Genomic DNA, 22794 nt, shown 5'->3' with positions numbered 1-22794 from the left:
ATTCGAGAAATACAGTGTTGAAAAACAACAGGTCGGTGATGGGTGTCAACATAGATTTGTCAAGCAAGTTCTTTCAATATAATATGGGTTAATTTGTTTGCTGACGCACGAAATGAATCACGAGAGCAGTTTCACCATAATGACGTTGCATTTCCACCAGGGTTACCAGATACTCAAGCTATAGTAAGGCCAAATTCATTATAAAATAAGGCCAAAAAAGGCCAAATTTTTTATTTACTTCTATTAAGGCTAAATAAACGCTAACAACTTAATTAAAATATTTTTTTGTAAATTCTATTTAACGATCAAGCTAAACAGAAAATAATTTAACACTGTCAGAGCATAATGACCGTCATCTATGTTGTTAATGACGAAAAATAAAATGATTGATTGATTGATTGTTTGGTACAATATATTTGTACCGTATACTATTTTTCCCAGCAGACAAAATAAAAGGTTTCTCTCTCTCTCTCGTTTGCATAATCTGTTTAATAAACAATTACTGTAGTAGCAGAAAAACTAGAAACCATTATCACTTTAATTCATCATCAGTATGCCTTACTTACTGTATACTTACTCATTTTCAATACTTGGAGAATTGGCTATACCTTAACCTTTCAAAAAAATGATCAAAATATAACTGTTTCTGATAAAATTGGTTCTTTACCCGGTCAAAATTTGCAGCCATAAAAAGGGCCAAATAAGGCCAGATTTTTTGGCCTTATTTGTATCAATTTTTTTAAGCCAACTGCAATTTAAAAAGGCCAGATTTTTGGAATTTGGCCTAAAAAAATGCCATCTGGCAACCCTGATTTCCACCCATCATGCAAGAGAAAATCTAATTTGGAATATTCTTCTTTCTTTGTTCCCAGTTGACCAATTGAAGAACGTAATTTGGTCACGTGATCGTTCAGTTGTCATGTGATATGTTGGTATATAAACCGTCAGCACGACGTCCGCCATTATTGCCCAGATAAACTTGAGCTTATATTACTGTAATAGTTCGTTGCGAAACCCGTTTCTATTCATTTGTATTGCCGTTGCTTTATTCTGCTCCATTAAAAGAACTCCACAAAAACGTAAGTACAAAACTGTGTTTTACTTTTGGGAAAGACTTTTCACAGTAATGATGGCCTGCCAAATGCTTCAAAACGACTGAATAACTTAAAATGGTCTAAGCCTTCCTTAATAGCGTACCGGTAGTTGTGATGTTTCAACACCTGTGCTGCTGTTTTGAAGTGCCAATGGTGTATTTTTTCATACAGAATGCAGATCTTTGTAAAGACTTTGACTGGAAAGACCATCACTTTGGAAGTTGAAGCTTCCGACTCCATTGATAATGTCAAGCAGAAGATTCAAGACAAAGAAGGTCAGTTTACAGGGATTTAATCTAGTTTTAAATTTTTCATTATCAACAGAAAATTACAGACGGTACCGTATCGTATATGGGCCACAACTGGCAATAGTTATCAAATCCGCAGTGGCTATTCTTACCATATATTGTGAATAGCCTCTAAGGCGATATGGACATGCGCACTCCCCTTCTCACGCAAAACAGAAACGTGCCTCTATAACTTCTAAAATCAACAGGTTTTTTTAATGGCAGTGGCTATTTGACTGGCTCCGGTCTTTGAATCTGAAACACTATTTGACCGGTCATGATGTCACTATACGTCACTATTTTTTCTTTTTCTCTTTCACAGCAAAAGACGAGAAGCGCCTATATAAGTTCTAAATTTGACAGTTTTATACAACACGTTCTGTGGCGCGTGCGATACGTCTCCTGCTCCCACTCTAGAGGGAATGAGTTCGATACTACGCGGAAGCGTTCTTTTTTTTTTCTTTTAGCTAAATTTTGACTGGAAGTGCATTTTTTTAGTCAATTTTTCATTTGAGTTGCCTACAGCGCAATTTTTTATGTTTTTTCAAATGTGAGTAATAAAGTTAGAGTTTTTTTAATTTGCTGAAATTTGAGAATTTCTCTGGGTAATTTTCCGTTCGTCATAAGAGGATGTGACTGTGTTTGCCGAACGACGCATTACATTTACATACCATTACCATTATTAACATCCTCTTATGACAAACAGAAAGTTACCCAGAGAAATTCTCAAATTCAAGAAAATTAAAAAAACTTTTAACTTTATTACTCACATTTGAAAAGACATAAAAAATTGCGCTGTAGGCAACTCAAATTAAAAATTGACTACAAAAATGCACTTCCAGTCAAAATTTAGTTAAAAGAAAAAGAATGCTTCCGGGTAGTATCGAACTCAATCCCTCTAGAGTGGGAGCCGCAGACGTAGCGCACGCGCCACAGAACGTGTTGACTAAATCTGTCAAATTTAGAACTTATATAGGCGCTTTTCGTTTTTTGATCTAAAAGAGAAAAAGAAAAAATAGTGACGTCATGACCGGTCAAATAGTGTTTCAGATTTACAGGGTTCCCACGCAGTCGAGAAAGTAGGGAAAAAGTAGGGAATTTGAAAACCCGTTTTCCAGACCGGGAAAAGGTCGGGAATTTTGTGAAACCTCTTTAGTGGTATTGAAAAAGTATGGAAAACCTTGATGACTAAATTGTAGATATAAAATCCGATGTATTGGTATCGGTGATATCGGCCATTGTTTAAGTATCGGTATCAGCAAAATTTGGCCGATACTAAACATGTAAAAAAGGCGCTTGCTGCGGATTTTCTACAGAAGCAAAGATATAGATTTTTTAAAGTAGTAACTAACGTCAGATTGATACAGAAAAGTAACAACCTGTTAAATTTTTGATATCTCACACTCCCGTGACTTCTTGCGCGCGCATTTTGGCATTGGTTGCTTGCAGTGATTCTTTCACTCAAACAAAACGTTTTGTTTCAGCAGTTTTGCCTTGTTCGATTCTTAAGTTGTAAAGGAGACTCAATTTCTCCAATATTTATCATTTGTGTTTCTTTTTTACTCTCAGCAGAGTATAAAACTTGTAAAAGTTTTTCATCCATACAACGTCATGAATGAAATATCTCAAATCGGCGTAATGATGTGACATCATCTAAACATTTTATGTAATAATAAATTAACAAATTCGATCGTCACAAGTGGTTTGGTTGTGGTAAACAAATACGTTTTGACTTTGAAGTTCAGTGGAACAAAATATCCATTAATTGATATGTAATATATGTAGTCAAATTCCATATCAAGAATAAGTCCATATTTTTTCAGGTTTATGTATGCTCCAGAGATCAGTAGGCACAACAAGATCTTTTACTGATTGGTTCAGTGAGGATTTGTGGTGCCGTTGCTTTCATATTTAGTGAATAGACTCGTTTTCAATTCATTCTTATAAGACATTACGTAATGAAAAAATATGTGATAAGGATGGAAGACATTACGTCGTGTATTTTCAATACAAATTGAAGTTTAAAATTTATTCTTTTGTTCATAGTCGTAATCCTCCTTCAAAGCGGTATTACAAAGAACAATTTTCGATAAGGGGGGCATCAAGAATAAGTCGATATGACTTTTAAGGTTTACGTCGGCTCCGGAGATCAGTAACATATAGTATAAGGTTGTCCTCTTAGATACAACAAGACCATTGATTGATTGGTTTAGTGAGGATTCGTAGTCCCATTACTTTCATTTTGAGTGATCATACTGATTTTCAATTCATTCCTACGAGACATTACGTAATGAAAAAATATATGATAACTAAGGATGGAAGACATGACGTCATGTCTTTTCAATTCAAAATGAAGTTTAAAATTTATTCTTTTGTTCATAGTCGTAATCCTCCTTCAAAGCGGTATTACAAAGAACAATCAGGCCTCGAAACTGAAGGCGGCCATCGCGGCCATGGCCGCGATTAACCTACAAAAACCGACATTTTGTCCGCCGGTCTCGCCCTTCCGTCGGCCGCATTTGTCCGCCATGAAGTTCCGAGAAAATTTTACACAAGCGGCCTTGTGAATAAAGTACTTTGCCACTTATAATCACAAAGGAGTAGAAAGCAGTCAAAGCACCCGATAAATCACAATACACACTGTCTATGCTTGAATTGTTAACATTATTGATTGACCAAGCAGCTGATGTCTGACATCCGCAGGATGCAAGTGACATCACAATACACTTTATTGATGCGATATATTCAGTCTTCGAAATTAGCGACGGCAATAAAAATGCCGAGGCCACACGAGCGCTTGTAAGGTTAGGATTAGACATTCCTCCCAGTCGTTATGGCACAGCCATAGATTTGTTCCTTAGTCAACACCCTGATGGAGCTCTATGAAAAAGAAAGAGGCGTGTGGATTGGTATCAAAGCCCGAAAACCGCAAAACGTGGACGCTTCGTTGCGAAAGGCGAAGACGTCTGATTCCAGTGATGACGTGACAACCTCGTGCTCCGATACAGCATCTGATGATTCCGATTCTGACAGCTAGTGCTTTATCAAACAGACTTTGTGTTGTTCGCAGTGTCGCAATTGTGCCGAAATTATGTCAGTGTATACGTAAATCGAGGCAATCTTCTCGCAGGGAGCTATTAATTTGTTACCGGTACCTGGTTGAGCAATTAACGTTATTTTATGATAATTCAACGTTACTAGATGTCGATTTAATGTAAAACAAACATAAATTTCTTATTGGGCATTGTTGTTACGCAGTATAACCCGCCGGAAAATTAAATCGATCTGTGCTGACTCGAACGTTGAATCAACCCAAAATTAACTTACTTTTCCGCCTGTGAGTTATTTAACGTGAATTACTGTAACAGCGTGCGACGTGCGTATCTTGTTGCTCGCTTTATCGCTACGTTTGGTATTACTACATCACAACAAATCAAACAGTGCGATCGTGATAGACTACTCTAGTATATTTTTCGCTTCTCGTTTTGGTACAATTGTTTCGTAATAAACGTTCACAGCAATTGCCGAGGCAATTTCAACTTTTTTCGTTTGGTCTCGGCAACGTTTTTGCCGACTTAAAAATGTGCTAATTTTGAAGACTGTATGTTGATGCGTGTCGACGTTCCGATGGCCGCCATGTGCTTGTGATTGGCCGCCGAACAGCTTGCTTCAGTCGGACACGTTTGGCCCCCGGAAAAAAAAAGTTGTTTCGAGGCCTGACAATGTTGTGGCGCAACATGCAGCTTTTCAATAAAGTTCGGAAACTGTTTTTTTCTTGTTCATCTGCGCTTTAAATACCGGTCATTCTACTGTACAGACAGTGGTGTAGCGTAACCATGGCGTGACTTATTTAATTGTGGGGCACTCCAGAAGCAGAAATATTTAACTTGACATGAAAATTTAGCCTCGGGCGATTTTTGTTCTGTAGCCTAACATTCAAAATTTTACTTATTACCGTATATACTCGAGTGTAGTTTGAGATTTTCTCAAGTAGTTTTCACCTCAAAAAGCCAGGTTCGACTTATACACGGGACAAGCTGTTTCCAACTCGGCAGCCTTCAAAATTAACGCATATTAGCTGCGGAGAAATTATTGCCGACCAGACACTGAGTGTGAAACAGCGTCGGCTGAAGTAAAAGTTTTGAATACGTTTATTTGCCGTGATTCAAACTTCAGTTTCAACTTCAAATTTTAATGATTTCTTGTTAATTCTTAACTTTATACACTTGTTGAGCAATACGCAAAGCTCACGAGACAAAAAAGCTGATTTAAGCAATCAATTTTTTTATTTTTGCGTGTATAATTGTTCTTATTACGTAACATTCCATGATCGTTGGCCATTCATTACTAAAACCTACTATCATGACACTACAAAAAAGACAATATCATTCATAAATCGTATTTATTGTACAATGTCTTTGTGATTCAGTGTTCAGAATCACAAAGACAGTGGTCAGTGTTCTTTTCACTTACTTCATTTTGTCCGTAGTGTGGTTTTTAATTGTTTTGGTTTGGCTTATGGCAGGTTGCCATGTCCGATGGAATGAGGCTTTGAATTGCAATTTTAGTATAAATGTGACAGTTTATTCAAACCAGGCCTCGAAATTTGTACTTTTTTCCGGCGGTCAAGCATGTCCTACCGGACTGGCCCTTTCAGCGGACATTTAATATCTCAACCGGACATATTTTTTGCATGTAGATTTTGCACAAAATCACACTACAGTATTGTATGTGTAGTCGTGTTTGTAGAAGATTTTCTACAACAGTATAACTCTGCAATGGTTGATGGCTTAATTAACCGACCCTGAAGTATACAGGAGCAGATTGCTTGCAAATAAATCAGTGCGTTAATGACAGTAGTGTAATGACGCAATAAACACAATTGAAAACAACAATCCAAATTTTCTTATTACAAAAGCAACTACGATCACTTATTCCGTGGTTTTCGCGTTATAGAATCGTTGTGCCAAGCGATTAATGCCGGCGCGGGTCGTAAATCTCCAGCTCAGGACCGTCCAGACAAATGCGCATTAGTGACTCAATAGTGTTAGCCCTCAATAGTGTTAGTGTTAACTAACTAACACAATAGTGTTAGTCTAACACCCTCCCTTCTGTGCAGAAATTCTATTTTTATCAGTATCAGCGTGAATAAGGTCGCCACATTCGCCTGAGCACGTACGGAATCCAGCTGAGACTTGCTTTTCTGTGACGTTTTTTTTAACAAACGATCAATGTAACGCAATAATCCTCATTGTTAAAATTAGAATACATATCCTGCCGAAAAGTTAAGACAACTTTATTTCAAGGCAACATTGCAAGGCGTTGAAATGATGTAAAAATGGCTACTTTTGCCATCAGCTCGTTAACCACGCCACTCTAATGTGATCTTTAAAGCAATTGCCTGTACTATTATTGTTTCAGCTCCGTATTTGTTCGCGTTAAACAAACAATTGTAATAATTCAAATTTAAAATATATTTTTGCTGCATTAGCTCTATTTTTGTCAAGAATTTTGCGGCGGTCATTTATGACCGACCAATGAGTCGGCTTCGGCAGACATTCGAGGTCATTCCGGAGGTCATGTCCGCCATGACCGCCGGAATTTCGAGGCCTGCAAACTGATTTCAGTTCGTGTCTTTTGAAAAAAAAAGAGTTTTTTCTTCAAACAGGAATCTTCTACTGTACATTATTATTATTTTTCATACTGATTCGAATGTAATAGAGTCCGGATATACAATTTTAAACCTGTGCATGATCGTGTTTGGAAATAATACAGCACAGATATTTTCATTGATTAAACACTGTTAATGCGCAATTTAGATCAAAATCAGGTTGGGAATTTTTTTAATTTAGTGTTGAAAAAGTAGGGAATTTTTAGAATTTAGTATTGAAAAAGTAGGGAATTTGTTTATAAAAAATGTGTGGGAACCCTGGATTTAAAGACCGGAGCCGGTCAAATAGCCACTGCCTTTTTTAATTGAATTCATGGCTGTTCAATGTTAGTTGGGCTGGTATTCCAAAGGATATGAGTTCGATACTACCCATGAGTGCTCTTTTTTTAAACTAATTTCTAACCCGAAGCGACTCAATCATTAGGCTACTGCATGTTTGTGGTGAATTTTTAATGGAAGTGGCTATTTTTCCACAATCAGGTGTTGCCAGAGTTAGGATTAAAGTTAGGAAGGGTTAAGGTAAGGGTTAGAGTTAGGAATAAGACTAGGGTTTTGATCTTCACAGGACTAAAAAAAATTTCCAAAATACAAGTTTTTGTTTTCAACAGCTTTAAACTTTTCTCAAATTAGGGCAGCATTCCTTATCTGGCAACACTATTCAGGCTATTATTACACTATATAGTGTAAATATAGCCACAGCCATTTTTAATTTGAGTAGCTTACGCCCAACTCTTTGTGTTTTTAAATATGACTAATAAGTTTTTTAATTTGCTAGAATTTGAGAATTTCTTCAGGTAAGTTTCCACACGTCATAAGATATGACCATGCAAAGTGCATGTGGTGTAAAGTTGCTTTGAACAACTCGCTTTTTCTTGAATAGCTGTTTAAACTCGACTCAAATATGCATTGTTTGCTTGCAGGAATTCCACCAGATCAACAACGTCTCATCTTCGCTGGAAAGCAGCTTGAGGATGGACGTACCTTGAGCGACTACAACATCCAGAAGGAATCCACCCTTCACTTGGTGTTGCGTCTCCGAGGAGGAATGCAAATCTTTGTCAAAACCTTGACTGGTAAAACCATCACCCTTGAAGTTGAAGCATCTGACTCCATTGACAACGTCAAGCAAAAGATTCAAGACAAAGAAGGTGGGTGTTTAATTGTATATGATGTATTCATGCGAAGTGCATGTGAAAGTTTTCATGGTTATTGTTTGAACTTTCCCTAAAGAGTTTTGCTTTCAACAACACTTTTGCTTGGTTGGTTGTTTACAATCTCGAAATTTGTACTTTTTTCCGGCGGTCAAGCGTGTCCTACCAGACTGGCTCATTCAGCGGACATTCAATATTTCAACCGGACATATTTTTTTGCATGTAGATTTTGTACAAAATCACTCTTCAGTATTGTGTAGTCGTGTTTGTAGAAGAAGATCTTCTACAACAGAATAACTCTGCAATGGTTAATGGCTTAATTAACCGACCCTGAAGTATACTGAAGCAGATTGCTTGCAAATAAATCAGTGCGTTAATGACAGTCGTGTAATAACGCAATAAACACAATTGAAAACAACAATCCAAATTTCCTTATTACAAAAGCAACTACGATCACTTATTTTGTAGTTTTGGCGTTATAGAATCGTTGTGCCAAGCGATTACTGTCCTCGCGGGGTCATAAATCTCCATGTCAGGACTGTCCAGACAAATGCGCATTAATGACTCAATAGTGTTAGTGTTAAAGCAACTACTCTAAGCTTACACTCTGGCGTGGTGGCATACTCTAAGCATACACTCTCCCTTATGTGCAGAAATTCTATTTCTATCAGTATCAGCGTGAATAAGGTCGCCACATTCGCCTAAGCACGTGCGGAATCCAGCTGAGACTTACTTCTCTGTGAGATTTCTTTTAACAAACGATCAATGTAATGCAATAATCCTCATTGTTAAAATTAGAATACATATCCTGCCGAAAAGTTAAGACAACTTTATTTCAAGGCAACATTGCAAAGCGTTGAAATGACGTAAAAATGGCTACTTTTGCCATCAGCTCGTTAACCACGCCACTCTAATGTGATCTTTAAAGCAATTGCCTGTACTATTATTGTTTCAGCTCCGTATTTGTTTGCGTTAAACAAACAATTGTAACAATTCAAATTTAAAATATATTTTTGCTGCATTAGCTCTATTTTTTTTCAAGAATTTTGCGGCGGTCATTTATGACCGACCAATGAGTCGGCTTCGACAGACATTTGAGGTCATGACCACCGGAATTTCGAGGCCTGTGTTTAGACTCAAATATGCACTGTTTGCTTGCAGGAATTCCACCAGATCAACAACGTCTCATCTTCGCTGGAAAGCAGCTTGAGGATGGACGTACCTTGAGTGACTACAACATCCAGAAGGAATCCACTCTCCACTTGGTGTTGCGTCTCAGAGGAGGAATGCAAATCTTTGTCAAAACCTTGACTGGTAAAACCATCACCCTTGAAGTTGAAGCATCCGACTCCATTGACAACGTCAAGCAAAAGATTCAAGACAAAGAAGGTGAGTGCATATGTATTATGTAAACATGCGAAGAGTATGTTTTTTATTATTTAGGGCTTGTAGGTTTTAAAAAGTACAGAAGATAATTATGTTGCTGACCATCGGGCGCGACGGCTTAAAGCCTACAAGATTACAAGTGTCCATTATGACTTTTCCTAATAAAGAGCTTTGCTTTCAAGAACTCTATGCTGAGACTGACAATGCTGTTTTCTTACAGGCATCCCCCCAGACCAACAACGTCTCATCTTCGCTGGAAAGCAGCTTGAGGATGGACGAACCTTGAGCGACTACAACATCCAGAAGGAATCCACTCTTCACCTGGTGTTGCGTCTCAGAGGAGGAATGCAAATCTTTGTCAAAACTTTGACCGGAAAAACCATCACCCTTGAAGTTGAAGCATCTGACTCCATTGACAACGTCAAGCAAAAGATTCAAGATAAAGAAGGTATTGTTTGTGTAGTTTTTTTGTATTGTCTGCAATAAACACATATGCCCAAAATATTTTTCTTAGTAGAGCACTGGCCTGCGACAACTCAGCGAGTACTTTTCAGCTAGTACTGTCCAAGTGAGCACATGAGATTTTCTGCTAGCATCAGACTTGCTTGGTCATCGCTTGCTCAGTTTCATCATTTGCCAACTTCAGCCACTGTTGAAATGTTGCTGGCTCAGTTGTCACTTGCTCAACTGCCATTTGCCCAGTTCACAACTACTGACCTGAAGAGGACTTATTTTAGCATGCAATCTGGAACTTACAGTCTTGTTTGCAAACAGGTATCCCCCCAGACCAACAACGTCTCATCTTCGCTGGAAAGCAGCTTGAGGATGGACGTACCTTGAGTGACTACAACATCCAGAAGGAATCCACTCTCCACTTGGTGTTGCGTCTCAGAGGAGGAATGCAAATCTTTGTCAAAACCTTGACTGGTAAAACCATCACCCTTGAAGTTGAAGCATCCGACTCCATTGACAACGTCAAGCAAAAGATTCAAGACAAAGAAGGTGAGTGCATATGTATTATGTAAACATGCGAAGAGTATGTTTTTTATTATTTAGGGCTTGTAGGTTTTAAAAAGTACAGAAGATAATTATGTTGCTGACCATCGGGCGCGACGGCTTAAAGCCTACAAGATTACAAGTGTCCATTATGACTTTTCCTAATAAAGAGCTTTGCTTTCAAGAACTCTATGCTGAGACTGACAATGCTGTTTTCTTACAGGCATCCCCCCAGACCAACAACGTCTCATCTTCGCTGGAAAGCAGCTTGAGGATGGACGAACCTTGAGCGACTACAACATCCAGAAGGAATCCACTCTTCACTTGGTGTTGCGTCTCAGAGGAGGAATGCAAATCTTTGTCAAAACTTTGACTGGTAAAACCATCACCCTTGAAGTTGAAGCATCCGACTCCATTGACAACGTCAAGCAAAAGATCCAAGACAAAGAAGGTGAGTGCATATGTATTATGTATACCTGCAAAGTGTGTTATTATTTAGGGCTTGTAGGTTTTAGCTGCCCGCGAGTTTATGGGAGAAATACAGAAGAGAATTATGTTGCTGACCATCGGGCGCGGCGGCTTACAACATGCAAGCGTCCATTATTATGACTTTTCCTAATATCAAGAGCTTTGGCTTTTAAGAACTCTTTACTTAGCCTGACAATGCTGTTTTCTTCCAGGCATCCCCCCAGACCAACAACGTCTCATCTTCGCTGGAAAGCAGCTTGAGGATGGACGTACCTTGAGCGATTACAACATCCAGAAGGAATCCACCCTTCACTTGGTGTTGCGTCTCAGAGGAGGAATGCAAATCTTTGTCAAAACCTTGACTGGTAAAACCATCACCCTTGAAGTTGAAGCATCTGACTCCATTGACAACGTCAAGCAAAAGATTCAAGACAAAGAAGGTATTGTTTGTGTAGTTTTTTGTGCGAAGAAATTAGCATTACTTCCATGAGGTACCTTGCTCACGCGGTTAATTTGCAGGAATTCCGCCAGACCAACAGCGTCTCATCTTCGCTGGTAAGCAGCTTGAAGATGGCCGTACCTTGAGCGACTACAACATCCAGAAGGAATCCACTCTTCACTTGGTCTTGCGTCTGCGTGGAGGGCAATAAGCAACTGAGATAGTTCCCAAGTCCCCAATTTGGGCGAAAACTGATTTTCGTAAATCCAAAAATTAATGTTTTCTGCCCTTCAGTGTTTTGCTTGGTGTGATAAACAGTTTTCTCAAATCATCATTCGGTCTTGTCATTTTTCAGAATTTATTTCATCGTAATTTGTAATGTTAAGCAGTAAACTAAGTAAAAATGTACAATTGGTTTTCGGTGTGTGCTTGCATTGTGACAGCGATGGGGAACAGGAGCCTGTTGTGGATGATTACAGTTGTGTAATATAACACCAGTGGTTTTTACCTTAAACATAAGCTAACATAAAGCGAGAGCGTAGTATTGTATGGTTTTGCTAATTTAAAATTCCAAATTGATCAACAATACAAAACCGCTGGATGCATCCTAAGCTATGAAGTTTGAATTTTTGTAGCAGTATTGCCATACATATACTGTATATATTAATCGATAAAACGCTGCACCAACCAAATATGGATGGGACTGTAAACAAATATGGGCCAGTAACCGCGGTTTGAATGCGTTAAATAAGGCGTTACGTGATTTAAGCCATTGAATTCTCTAGCAATAACATTTTTATTCATTTTAAATAATCAAAAAAATAAACTGAAATAATTGGGCCCCTAAACAACTAACTCCCCCGGAGTACGAAGGGTAGTTAAGACAGCCCTGCTACCCAAGACCACTCTTTAACAACATGTTTGCACAAGAACGCGAAAAAAATCAACGTTTTTAAAGGGAAAAAATAAGCTGTCTAAGAAGAAATGTTTAATATTTTCACATTACCATATTTTCCACTAGTGTTTATGGTAGCCTACCGAAAGTTATGAGTTGCCTACTTTTAACTTGTAATTAATACTAGACAAGAATATACATACCGTAGTTATTTTCTGGATAACTCGTAGGCTACTAAACGTCAATTTTCAATCAAAGTGAAAATGTGATTTAGAACTTCAAGCGGTTTACGTTTAGTTACACGGTTGATCTCTTAAGTGGTTTAAACCAGTCAAAACCCAGAAAAATATTTTTATGTAGTGAATGTTCGGCTACCTGGGCTATTTAGGAAATATAAAAGCAGTTGTGACCATTTTGATATGCAGGCCTCGAAATAGCTGGCGACCATGGCCGCCAATACCGACCTGTCAGGCAGCCACAGATGGCTGCCTGTAAAATTCGTACGAAAGATTATATTTATCTTGGATTTTTCTCTTGTTTCAGCGACGCCAAAAACAAGACATCAAACAGCGTTAAGACTACTACCTTAATTACATGTCGTGCTACGCAACGGGAGGGCAAATGTTGCGCAAATTTTATGGCAAATGTTTTTCATAAAACAAAATTTGTTGGAATAAATTCTTGTACTTCAGTTGGCTGTGCAAATGGTTCATCAGAAACTTATTTTTAGAATTTGAATTTTCTCAATTAAAATAACCAACTGATTGAAATATCTAAAATAAACAGAGAAATTGAATACTTTTGTTCCAAATCCAGCGTTTAGGTTATTATTGATCAAAACAAAATCCTAGTTGAACATCATTACTAAACATGGAGGGTAATACTTTTAATTCAATTGAAAAGCAACTTGATTCATACACTAAAGGGGTGTTGACCAGACCAGTAATACGTGGCCAAAACTGCCCGGTTTAACCGCCTCGCTTTAAACCGATCAACCCTGTTTGGTTACGTCATGGGCTCAAAATAATTAAATGTATGAGTCAAAAAAAAATTGGAAGATGCGTAAACTTTTGTTTTGTAGATTTACTAATTGCTAGGTAACGGTAGGCCTACCGGTACTGTAAAAGTGTACAGAATCAAGATATTTCGAATCCGGGTGTCGTTACAGTTATTGTGCATAGTCAGATTTATAATAAAACATTTTTCATTTGATCACTGAAACAAACAGATATTGGAAGACGCTATCAAAAGAACAAAAAAGGAATTTACTAAATTTTAAACAAGCTGAAAAATCGAGGCACATCGAAAGGTTTCACTGGCTTTGGAATAAGCAAAAAAAGAAACGAGAAGAATTTGGACATTTGATACATCAAAATTCCAATTCTAAAAACCAACGAGATAGGAAGAGGTACAAGATGAGAAAGATCTTCAAAAGAAAACAAGAAAGTCTTAAAAGAGCAGAAACAATGATTTTAAATAAATCAGACATACAATTAGAAGAAACAGATAAACTCTTGCTGATGCATGGCTTAAATTTTGTCCCCACACCCAAATGGTCTCAAAAAACGGAAACTAATGAATGGTTAACTTTGCACCAACACATTAGAAGAGTTGAGTGGTTTAACGTTTTAAAACATGGCGAACAAGAGGAGGAACAAAAAACAATCATACCACCCAAATTAAAAGTAACAAAACACTCCCGACCGGACCTGGCTACTTCAAAATTAAGAAATGGCTACTTCAAAATTAAGAAATCTAGGAGATATGGTCACACATAATTTTAAACACAAGAACAATTTGGACACAGGTCTAAGAAAAAGCTTAAAAAAGCTCACCAATCTGACACAAAACAATAAAATCGTCATTTGCAGAGCGGACAAAGACGGGAAAATTTTGATACTAATAAATTACAAAGATTACCAACAAATCTTGGAACGAGAGTTGAATTCTTTTACAAAAATGGATATTACACAGAAAGGAATTGATGCACAACTGAACTTGATCCTGCAAACATGTGAAAAGGAAATAATATTACTTCACGAACTAAATGTTATTGACGACGATTTACTCTTCCATACAATTGGAAGAAAAAAATCTGCACAGGGGTCATACACCAAAATTACAGGTAGTAAAGCAAAATATTTTTCGACCAAAGACCCGGCATTTGCCTACCCCCTGTTCAAAACACACAAACTCACACCGGACAATTTAAAAACCATTAATGTCACTGAAATTCCTGTACGATTGCTACAGGCATCTGGCCACATCACAACATCTCGAATCACCGCTTTAATTGAACATTTGCTTAAACCCGTCAGCATAACCTTTTGTCAAAGTGAAATAAATGAATTTTGTAGAGATAGCAAACACTATCTAGAAACACTCATGCAATGACAATCTGACAAACAAACCCAAATCACAGAAAAGCTCGAAAGCAATCAATTACATTTAGTCGCGGCTGATGTCAAGGCTTTATATCCTAACGTCACAAGGTCATTAATTGAAAAGGCACTGAAATATGCTTTGGATCAACACACGACATATCCTCGGATTGCAATAGAAACACTCACAGATTTGACGTTGTATTGTCTTGACAATGTTATCACGCAAAACGGTGAGAGTTTCTATAAGCAACCAGAGGGTATAATAACAGGTGACAACCATTCTGTATCGATCGCCAACATTGCCATGCACTACGTCATCAAAACAGCTTCCAACACACTGAACAAGCAGAAATATTCAAACGCTTTATAGATGACATAATTTGGATATCATTTGGCCAAAAGACTACAGAATTGATAAAACATAGCTTGATTACAGCATTTCACGATCACGACTTGGAACTTACTTTCAGAGAAATCAATACCTCCCAAATCGATAAAAATGTTGAGTTTCTAGATGTTAACCACCGCATTTGCAAAACTTTGAACTTCAAATTTGTGACCACCAACTACACCAAAAAGAAACAGCTATAGACCGCTTGTACCTCAATGGTAAATCACATCACCCCACATCCACATTCAAGGCAATCATGCATGGAGAAGCATTACGACTCAGGAGATTGAATGAAACACAACACGATTATACTGCAGCACTGGAACAACTTAAAAACAAAGCTTTGAAATCGAACTTTCCGCAGAAAATTACCAAAGAAAAAATTCAACTTGCTGAAAAATGGACAGAACGACTACCTAAACCCACAGAAAAAAATGCAACCAAAGCCAACAGAGTAATCTGGCCAACATCATTTCCTAGTTTACTCAAGACCACCAACGCAGAGAAAAAACTACAACCCAATCAAATGATTACATATAAAAAGCCAAGCACGCTAGGAAATTTACTTACAAAATATAAAAAAATTGCCCTGAATACAGAAACACCAACCAACGGCTTCTCCAAACCATGCGGCAAATGTGCACTATGCGATAACCATGGAGCGCATAAGCCTATGATAAAAGAATGCACCTCTATTAAATGTAAACCCAACAAAAATTTCAGTCTTAAACAAAAATTAACTTGCCAAAATTACGGAATATACATTGCAACATGCACTATATGTCACGAACACTATGTAGGCCAAACCACCACAAAGTTTTCCACACGTTGGGCCACACACAGATCTATTTAGAACAGTTTTAATCACTCTGATAAATCCGGTGACAAAGCAGCATTATTGAAACATTATGCAAAATTCCACAACAGTGAACTAAAAAAGAAACCAGCTCTGGCAGACTGCTTTGTTGTTACTTTCGCCGAACAACCCAGTAAACAATATTTAGACATCGCTGAAGATAAATGGCTACATAAAATTAAAGCCACCATTAACATACAAAAGTTAATTCGACCAACCACTTAGTCTGCTTTGTTACTCCCATGTCATCAGCAACCTCCGATCCCTGTAGTGTAGATTATTCAACCATGCCCATCCACAAGTTATTCTTTTTGGCGTTATATCAATGTAAACTTATTGCAGTGGACTGTGATCTAAATTGCGTTTTTCTTTGTATTCGTCTGGTTGAACGATTGTAATTTATTTGATGGATGATAATGTTCATTTGTTCTTGAATTTTGTACCAGTATAGTGTTGAAAATCGTGGCAGAACATCAGTTTAAGATTTAGGCTTGCAGGTTTTGATCTTAATTTTAATTTTATGTAGGCTAACCATCTATTTAGAATATAATTTTATGCATGTTGATAATATCGGAGTTTGCTTTATTTGTTCGTTTTACGTATTTTCAAATTTTCTTTTTTACATGTGCTAGCTGAAGATGCTATTACTATAGCGAAATCGATTCTTATTTAATAAATAACACTAAGAGGTTAGATTGTTGTGCAAATGCCAGCATTTGATGAATGCAAAATAGCAGTACCATCATTTGATGTATATTGCAGATTTAAGTATAATTCCTAATGAGGACACACGCGCTTGTCGAAAACGTTTGAGTTGATTTTTTATTTATGTTACCGTATATCTCTAAGTTATAATAAAACATTTTAAACCCGCTAAAGCTACTTTGAATACTGAAAAGTTTGGGTGTTCATCAGGACAATTATCGTTTCTAGCACTAGTTGCAACGTTCATCTGATGAAATTGAAAGTAAACGTAACAACAAGCAAGATGGTTTATTGCTTCACTGACGTTTGTTTTGTTTGTCTATGGTTCAACAAAGCAAACTCTCTACCAAAGCTTTATGTATGATATACCGTATAAGTTAATGAAATTTCAGTTTCCATAACAAAAAATCGTTCCGAGCAACCCTACCTTTTAGCGCTAGTTTAGGTCTAAGCTTTACCTCTTATCACCACACCATCTCTTTCATTTCACCATACCAGCACAACTTATTATGTAGAATAAGAACTGCGATATTTGACCTGCATTCGCCAGCAGACACAATGGGTGAATAGCTTACAACAAAGAAACGTTTCGAGTAAGCTGAGTGAAAGTACCGTATTACCAGCACTTGGTATCAATTTTGTTTCGCGCAATGTGCTTCTGTGATTATTCGTAACACAAGGGCGCTGGCTTTATTTGAAAAGCTTATATAGCGATGGGATAGGCTATGTTTGTTGGTAGGCTACATCGTAAATACAGTTACATTTCTGTATTTTAGGGAGGGTTATTGGCTTATTGCCCCTTTCTCACTAGATCGGCCATTGCTTTTTTAAAACTAATAGACTCGATGTAAATATGGAAACGGCATTATTATGTTTCTTAGTTAACCACGATAGCTCAGTTGATTTAGCGTTTGGACTTTGTGCACCAAGAAACCATACCAGTCGTGCAAAAGAAAATCTAATCTGGAAAGTTCTTCTTTTACGTCCAATGAGTTGCGAGTAGGTTGAGTGAGTGGGTTGAGACTGAGAGTGTTCAGTTGCGTGAGAATCCTACGTTCAATTAGTCAATAACTACGTTCAATTAGTTGAGTGAGAACAAAGAGAAAATATAATGTAGAATGTTCTTCTTTCTTAGTTCCTACTCAACCAATTGAATGTAGTTATGCAGTTGCTGGACCTTTTAGCCGTTGTCATGCGATAGCCTACCACTGGTAGGCAGTATGAACCGTCAGCACGACGTAGTAGTTCAGTGGTTCTCAACCTTTTTGACCTTGCGGCACCCTATCAAAGAGATAAATAGTTTGCGGCACCCTGGTAAAACTGGATCAATTTTATGAGGTTTCTGCATTTCAAATAACTGTATGAAATAACAGAATGAGTTGTACAGTAGCCTATAGCGCGGGTAAATAAAGGTATTTATTCAAAAGTTAGTGTGAAATTTGGGCATGACTTCTTGCACAAAGGCCCTTAATATTTGGAGGCACATTCGATAAAGCCACTCACATTTCTTCCTCGACTATAAGCAGTCGTTCTCGTTTTTTAGTTTTTATGTTCGTTAATACAGAAAATCCACTTTCACATAGGTATGACGTGGAAAACTGCAGCAAAAGCACAATAGCTTTCTTCCAAACGCAAGGTTATATATTCATTTTGAATTTTTATCCAGAACTCGTCGAGAGGCATCTGCTTGTGCATAAGCTTAAAATTTCCATTGTTACGAATGTCAATTAATTCTTCTTCTTCTTCTTTAAGATTCAAAACAATATGAGAGTCCAGTAAAAATGGATTTCTCGGTATCTTCGCAAAATAAAATCATGAAACCTTGCAATAATGATGCGTTTTAAACGTTTTTATGGAAAGAACAACAACGAGTTAAAATCTCTTTCACACTGTTTTTCCTGGTTGAGAAAACAAAGGCTTACCGCGGATTATCAACCTACCGCCAGCGACTTCCCCACTAAGCGACTCTCCAGAAAGGAGCAGGGAATAACTGGGAGACGCCAAACTTAATACGCACTGAAACCCGGTTAGAAATAAATAAATTTCGCTCTTAACGGGTTAAAGTTAAAATAAAGAATGAGCCGCAGTATTGCAATATCTCAATATCTCGCGGCACCCTTGAGCATTGCAATTGGCACCCCAGGGTGCCGCGGCACCCCGGTTGAGAACCACTGTAGTAGTTGTTTGCTAAGCTTTTTACTTTCAGGTAGGCTATAGACTACTTTCTACATATTATTACAGGGATGCAGGTTTTTGTTAAAACTTTGATTGGTAAAAACATCACCCTTGAAGAAGTGGAAGCTTTTGACTCCATTGAAAAAGTCAAGCAAAAGATCCAAGCCATTGAAGGTAGTGTAGCATGTAGTTTTTGTGCATTGTCTTCAATACGCACATGTGTCGACCATATGTTTGCTTGTCTTGAAATTTTTAACTTACATAGCTGTTTCCAAACAGGTTTTCCCGTAGGCCAACAACGTCTTATTTTCGCTGAGAAACAGCTTGAGCTTGAGAATGGACGAACCTTGAGGGACTACAACATCCAAGAGTATTCCACTCTTTACTTGATCTTTCGTCCGCGGGTAGGAAAAGACAAAAGAGTAACTGTTGGAGACTGTTTTCCAAGTCTCCAGTTTGGGTGATAACAAATTTTCGCAAACGCAAAAAAAAATAATCTGTTCCTTCCTTCAGCCTTTTGCTTGGTGTTGCAAAAACAGTTTTCTCAAATCGTCATTTTGTCTTGTCATTTTTCAGAATTAATTTCATTGTAAAAACAATAAACTAAGTTAAATGTACAACAAAAAGTTTTGTAAGTGTATGCGTCCAGTGCTGTGACAGCGCTATTGCGGACAGGAGCTCAATAGCAGGGTTTTTAAGTCAACACGGTACTGAAGCTTATGATTGCTTTTTTTTTTAATTTTTGCCAAACAAAATGCAGTTGCAACGCAAACGAAAGCGAGTATCGAAAACATCCGTCAACGCGATTTGGTGCTTGGAGTGTAACAGTTATTTTTGACGCTGCTCGGAAAATGCAATCACTTCTTATTTTCTGCAACCCTTCCTACAGTTAGGCAAACGTTACAATTAAGTTATAGTATAATATTTTTAAAACCTTTTCAAGACACATCGCGTGAGTCATTACGTTATAATTATCGGTATTCAACAGGAGCCGGAGTTTTGGAGTATTTAAGAGCCGGAGTTTCGAGTTTCTGCCGGAGTCGGAGTGGAGCCGGAGTGTAAAATTTGTAGCAAAAACAGGAGTTTCAAAAATACGGAAGTGTAGGCTATGTTAAAAGCCTAAATTTAAAAACTATTACTTACGTTAGTCCAAATGATGAGATTTGAACAGGATATGCTGAGGAAATGTTATGCAGACCTATTAATATTCCTATAGTAAGCTATGACAGCAATGATTTGAAAGCAAACCTCGCTCATGAACCGATATTGGTGATGGTCACACAAAAGTTTATTGGTAAAACAAAATCACCAACAAACTTGATTCAAACAAAACTTATTTATTATACCATTTGTCGGCTAAGCACGAGCGAGTAGAACTACATTCTTGAAAAACATCATACAAGTCCAGATACTTTGTGCATTAATAAGCTTGCCTTGCCTCAGCAGCTTTATGAATAAAGATCTCTTCAGATATTTTACTCATTGTCATATTTTACATTCCTGACTCTGAACGCGTTGTTAACAGAAACTGTTTACTGCGTCATAAACAGCCGGTAAATTTCTCCCTGATAAACATGTTTGATCTTACCTGTAGTGTCTGTGTATTTACATAATCTGTATTGGAAACCCGTAACGTGCTAGTATATAAATGACTCGTGTCTCGCTGTTTGGATTCTTTGTTCCGCCACGCAAATACAAGTGCTATGTTAAATCTGAACTATCAAGTTGTGTAAAGCAGGCTAGGCAGACACAACAATTCTGGCGACGAGGATAGTAGGATAATACTCAGAAAAGAATGGAGATACCTACGTTTGATTTACAACCCTTTGACTGTGAAAGTCCTGGAGCAAGCACGCGATGGACCAGATGGAAACGAGCTTTTGAGTTGTATGCTGAAGGAAAAAATGTCACGAATGCTTCTAGAAAGCGAGCTCTGCTGCTGCATTGTGCTGGAATGGCAGTGCAGGACATTTTCTTTACCTTTGAAGGGGAATTGAACAGCTATGAAGCTGCTGTTCAAGCACTAACTAATTATTTTACGCCGTTAAACAATGTCCGGTATGAACGCCATGTATTTAGATCTCTATTTCAAAAAGAGGAAGAAAGTGTAGAACAATTTATCACTCGATTAAAACAAAAAGCAGAAACGTGCAGTTTTGAAGACATGGATGATCAAATTCGTGATCAAGTCGTGGAAAAATGTAGATCGGATGCGTTACGACGGCGACTCTTAGAAAAAGGAAGTGACTTGAATCTAAAAACGTTAAGAGAATTGGCCTTGGCATTCGAAGTGTCAGAAATTCAATCAAGATCATACAGTCAGGAAGTCAACAAAATCTCGACGTTTAAATCAGCTAAGAAAAGCTATCAATCTCGATTCCGATGTTACCGATGTGGAAGGGAAGGTCACGAAAGCAGCGACAGGAATTGTCCAGCGCAAGGAAAAGAATGTAGAAAATGCAATAAAATGGGTCATTTTGCAAGCTGCTGCAGAACAAAATCTGTTGGAACCAGCCACGTGGAAAAGAACCCGACGAGTGGAAGCAACTGGACGAACCGGAAAAATAACATTAGACAAGTAAAACGAAATGCTGATGGTGAGTTGGACTATATCTTTAATGTATGTAGTTACAATACTGGAAAAGTTTCGGTAAATGTTGGTGGAATCAATATTTCAATGATTATCGACTCGGGAGCTACATGTAATGTAATTGATCGTGCACTGTGGGAAGATTTGAAAAAACAGCGCATTAAGTGCAAAAGCCATTTTTCTGACAAAACAATCTACGCTTATGGAAGTGATGCACCTTTGAAAATAGCAGGAATTTTCACTGCAGACGTTGAAACAACAAAAAAAGCACTGAAAAATGTCGAATTTGTAGTGATCGAAGGAAAAGGGCAACCGCTGCTAGGAGTGAAAACAGCCACAGAGTTACAAATAATTAAATTTGATTCTGAACTAAATGCTGTAACTAAAAGTCCTTCGTTTTTGAATAAATATCAGTCATGTTTCGATGGTGTGGGAAAATTAAAAGACTTTCAATTAACAATACCTGTTGATAAAAATGTAAAGCCTGTGTGTTAACCTGTAAGACGAATACCATTTAACCTTCGGGACAAGTTAGCAGAAAAATTAAAGCAGTTGGAAGACCTTGACATCATCGAAAAAGTTGAAGAACCGTCAACTTGGGTTTCACCTGCAATGATCGTGCCCAAGCAAAATGGAGACATTCGTTTGTGTGTCGATATGCGCCAAGCTAACAAAGCTGTCAGAAGAGAACGTCACCCGATGCCTACCATTGAAGAAGTGCTGCATGACATGAACCAAAGCAAGGTATTCACTAAACTAGATGTCAAATGGGCGTATCACCAAATTGAATTACAACCTAGTTCTAGAAATATTACTACATTTGTGACGCATGAAGGATTATATCGATACAAGAGACTGATGTTTGGAGTTAGTTGTGCTCCGGAGATGTACCAACGAGTAATGCAACAAACGCTACAAGGTTGTACAGGAGTCAAGAATATCCTTGATGACATTATCGTGTACGGGTCGACTCAAGAGGAGCATGACCGAAGACTCGAGAAGGTACTTGAAAGAATTCGAGATAGTGGGTTCACGCTGAACAAAGAAAAGTGCGAATTCAACAAAGACAAACTTGTATTTATGGGACATGTGCTGTCGTCTAAAGGAATTGACCCGGAAGAGGCAAAAGTTGAAGCTGTTAAGGAAGCAAGAGCACCAGAAAACGCTGCTGAAGTAAGAAGTTTTTTAGGACTGGTGAATTATAATGCTAGATTTATACCTGATTTAGCCACGGTGTCAGAACCGCTTCGTAAGTTAACTCGTAAAAGTGTTGATTTTCATTGGGGTAAAGCTCAACAGCAATCTT

General features: G+C 37.8%; 1 protein-coding gene across 1 annotated transcript in view; it reads left to right on the top strand.

The window, feature by feature from the left end:
• Window positions 1-920: 920 nt before the first annotated feature.
• Window positions 921-22794, top strand: part of LOC145784371 (polyubiquitin) — a 32653-nt gene continuing 10779 nt past the window's right edge. Inside the window, exons 1-12 of the mRNA XM_082596177.1 lie at window positions 921-1079; window positions 1266-1369; window positions 7973-8200; window positions 9365-9592; window positions 9810-10037; window positions 10364-10591; window positions 10809-11036; window positions 11266-11493; window positions 11573-11693; window positions 18963-19072; window positions 19178-19302; window positions 21299-21303. Of these exons, the coding sequence (XP_082452303.1) occupies window positions 1267-1369; window positions 7973-8200; window positions 9365-9592; window positions 9810-10037; window positions 10364-10591; window positions 10809-11036; window positions 11266-11493; window positions 11573-11693; window positions 18963-19072; window positions 19178-19302; window positions 21299-21303 (1832 nt within the window). The 5' untranslated portion in view covers window positions 921-1079; window position 1266. The remainder of the gene's footprint in view (window positions 1080-1265; window positions 1370-7972; window positions 8201-9364; window positions 9593-9809; window positions 10038-10363; window positions 10592-10808; window positions 11037-11265; window positions 11494-11572; window positions 11694-18962; window positions 19073-19177; window positions 19303-21298; window positions 21304-22794) is intronic.

This window comes from Aplidium turbinatum, chromosome 15, assembly GCF_918807975.1.
Source record: "Aplidium turbinatum chromosome 15, kaAplTurb1.1, whole genome shotgun sequence".
Classification (NCBI taxonomy): domain Eukaryota; kingdom Metazoa; phylum Chordata; class Ascidiacea; order Aplousobranchia; family Polyclinidae; genus Aplidium; species Aplidium turbinatum.
Note: the sequence above shows the minus strand (reverse complement) of the source record. Positions and strands in the feature narration are given on the sequence as shown.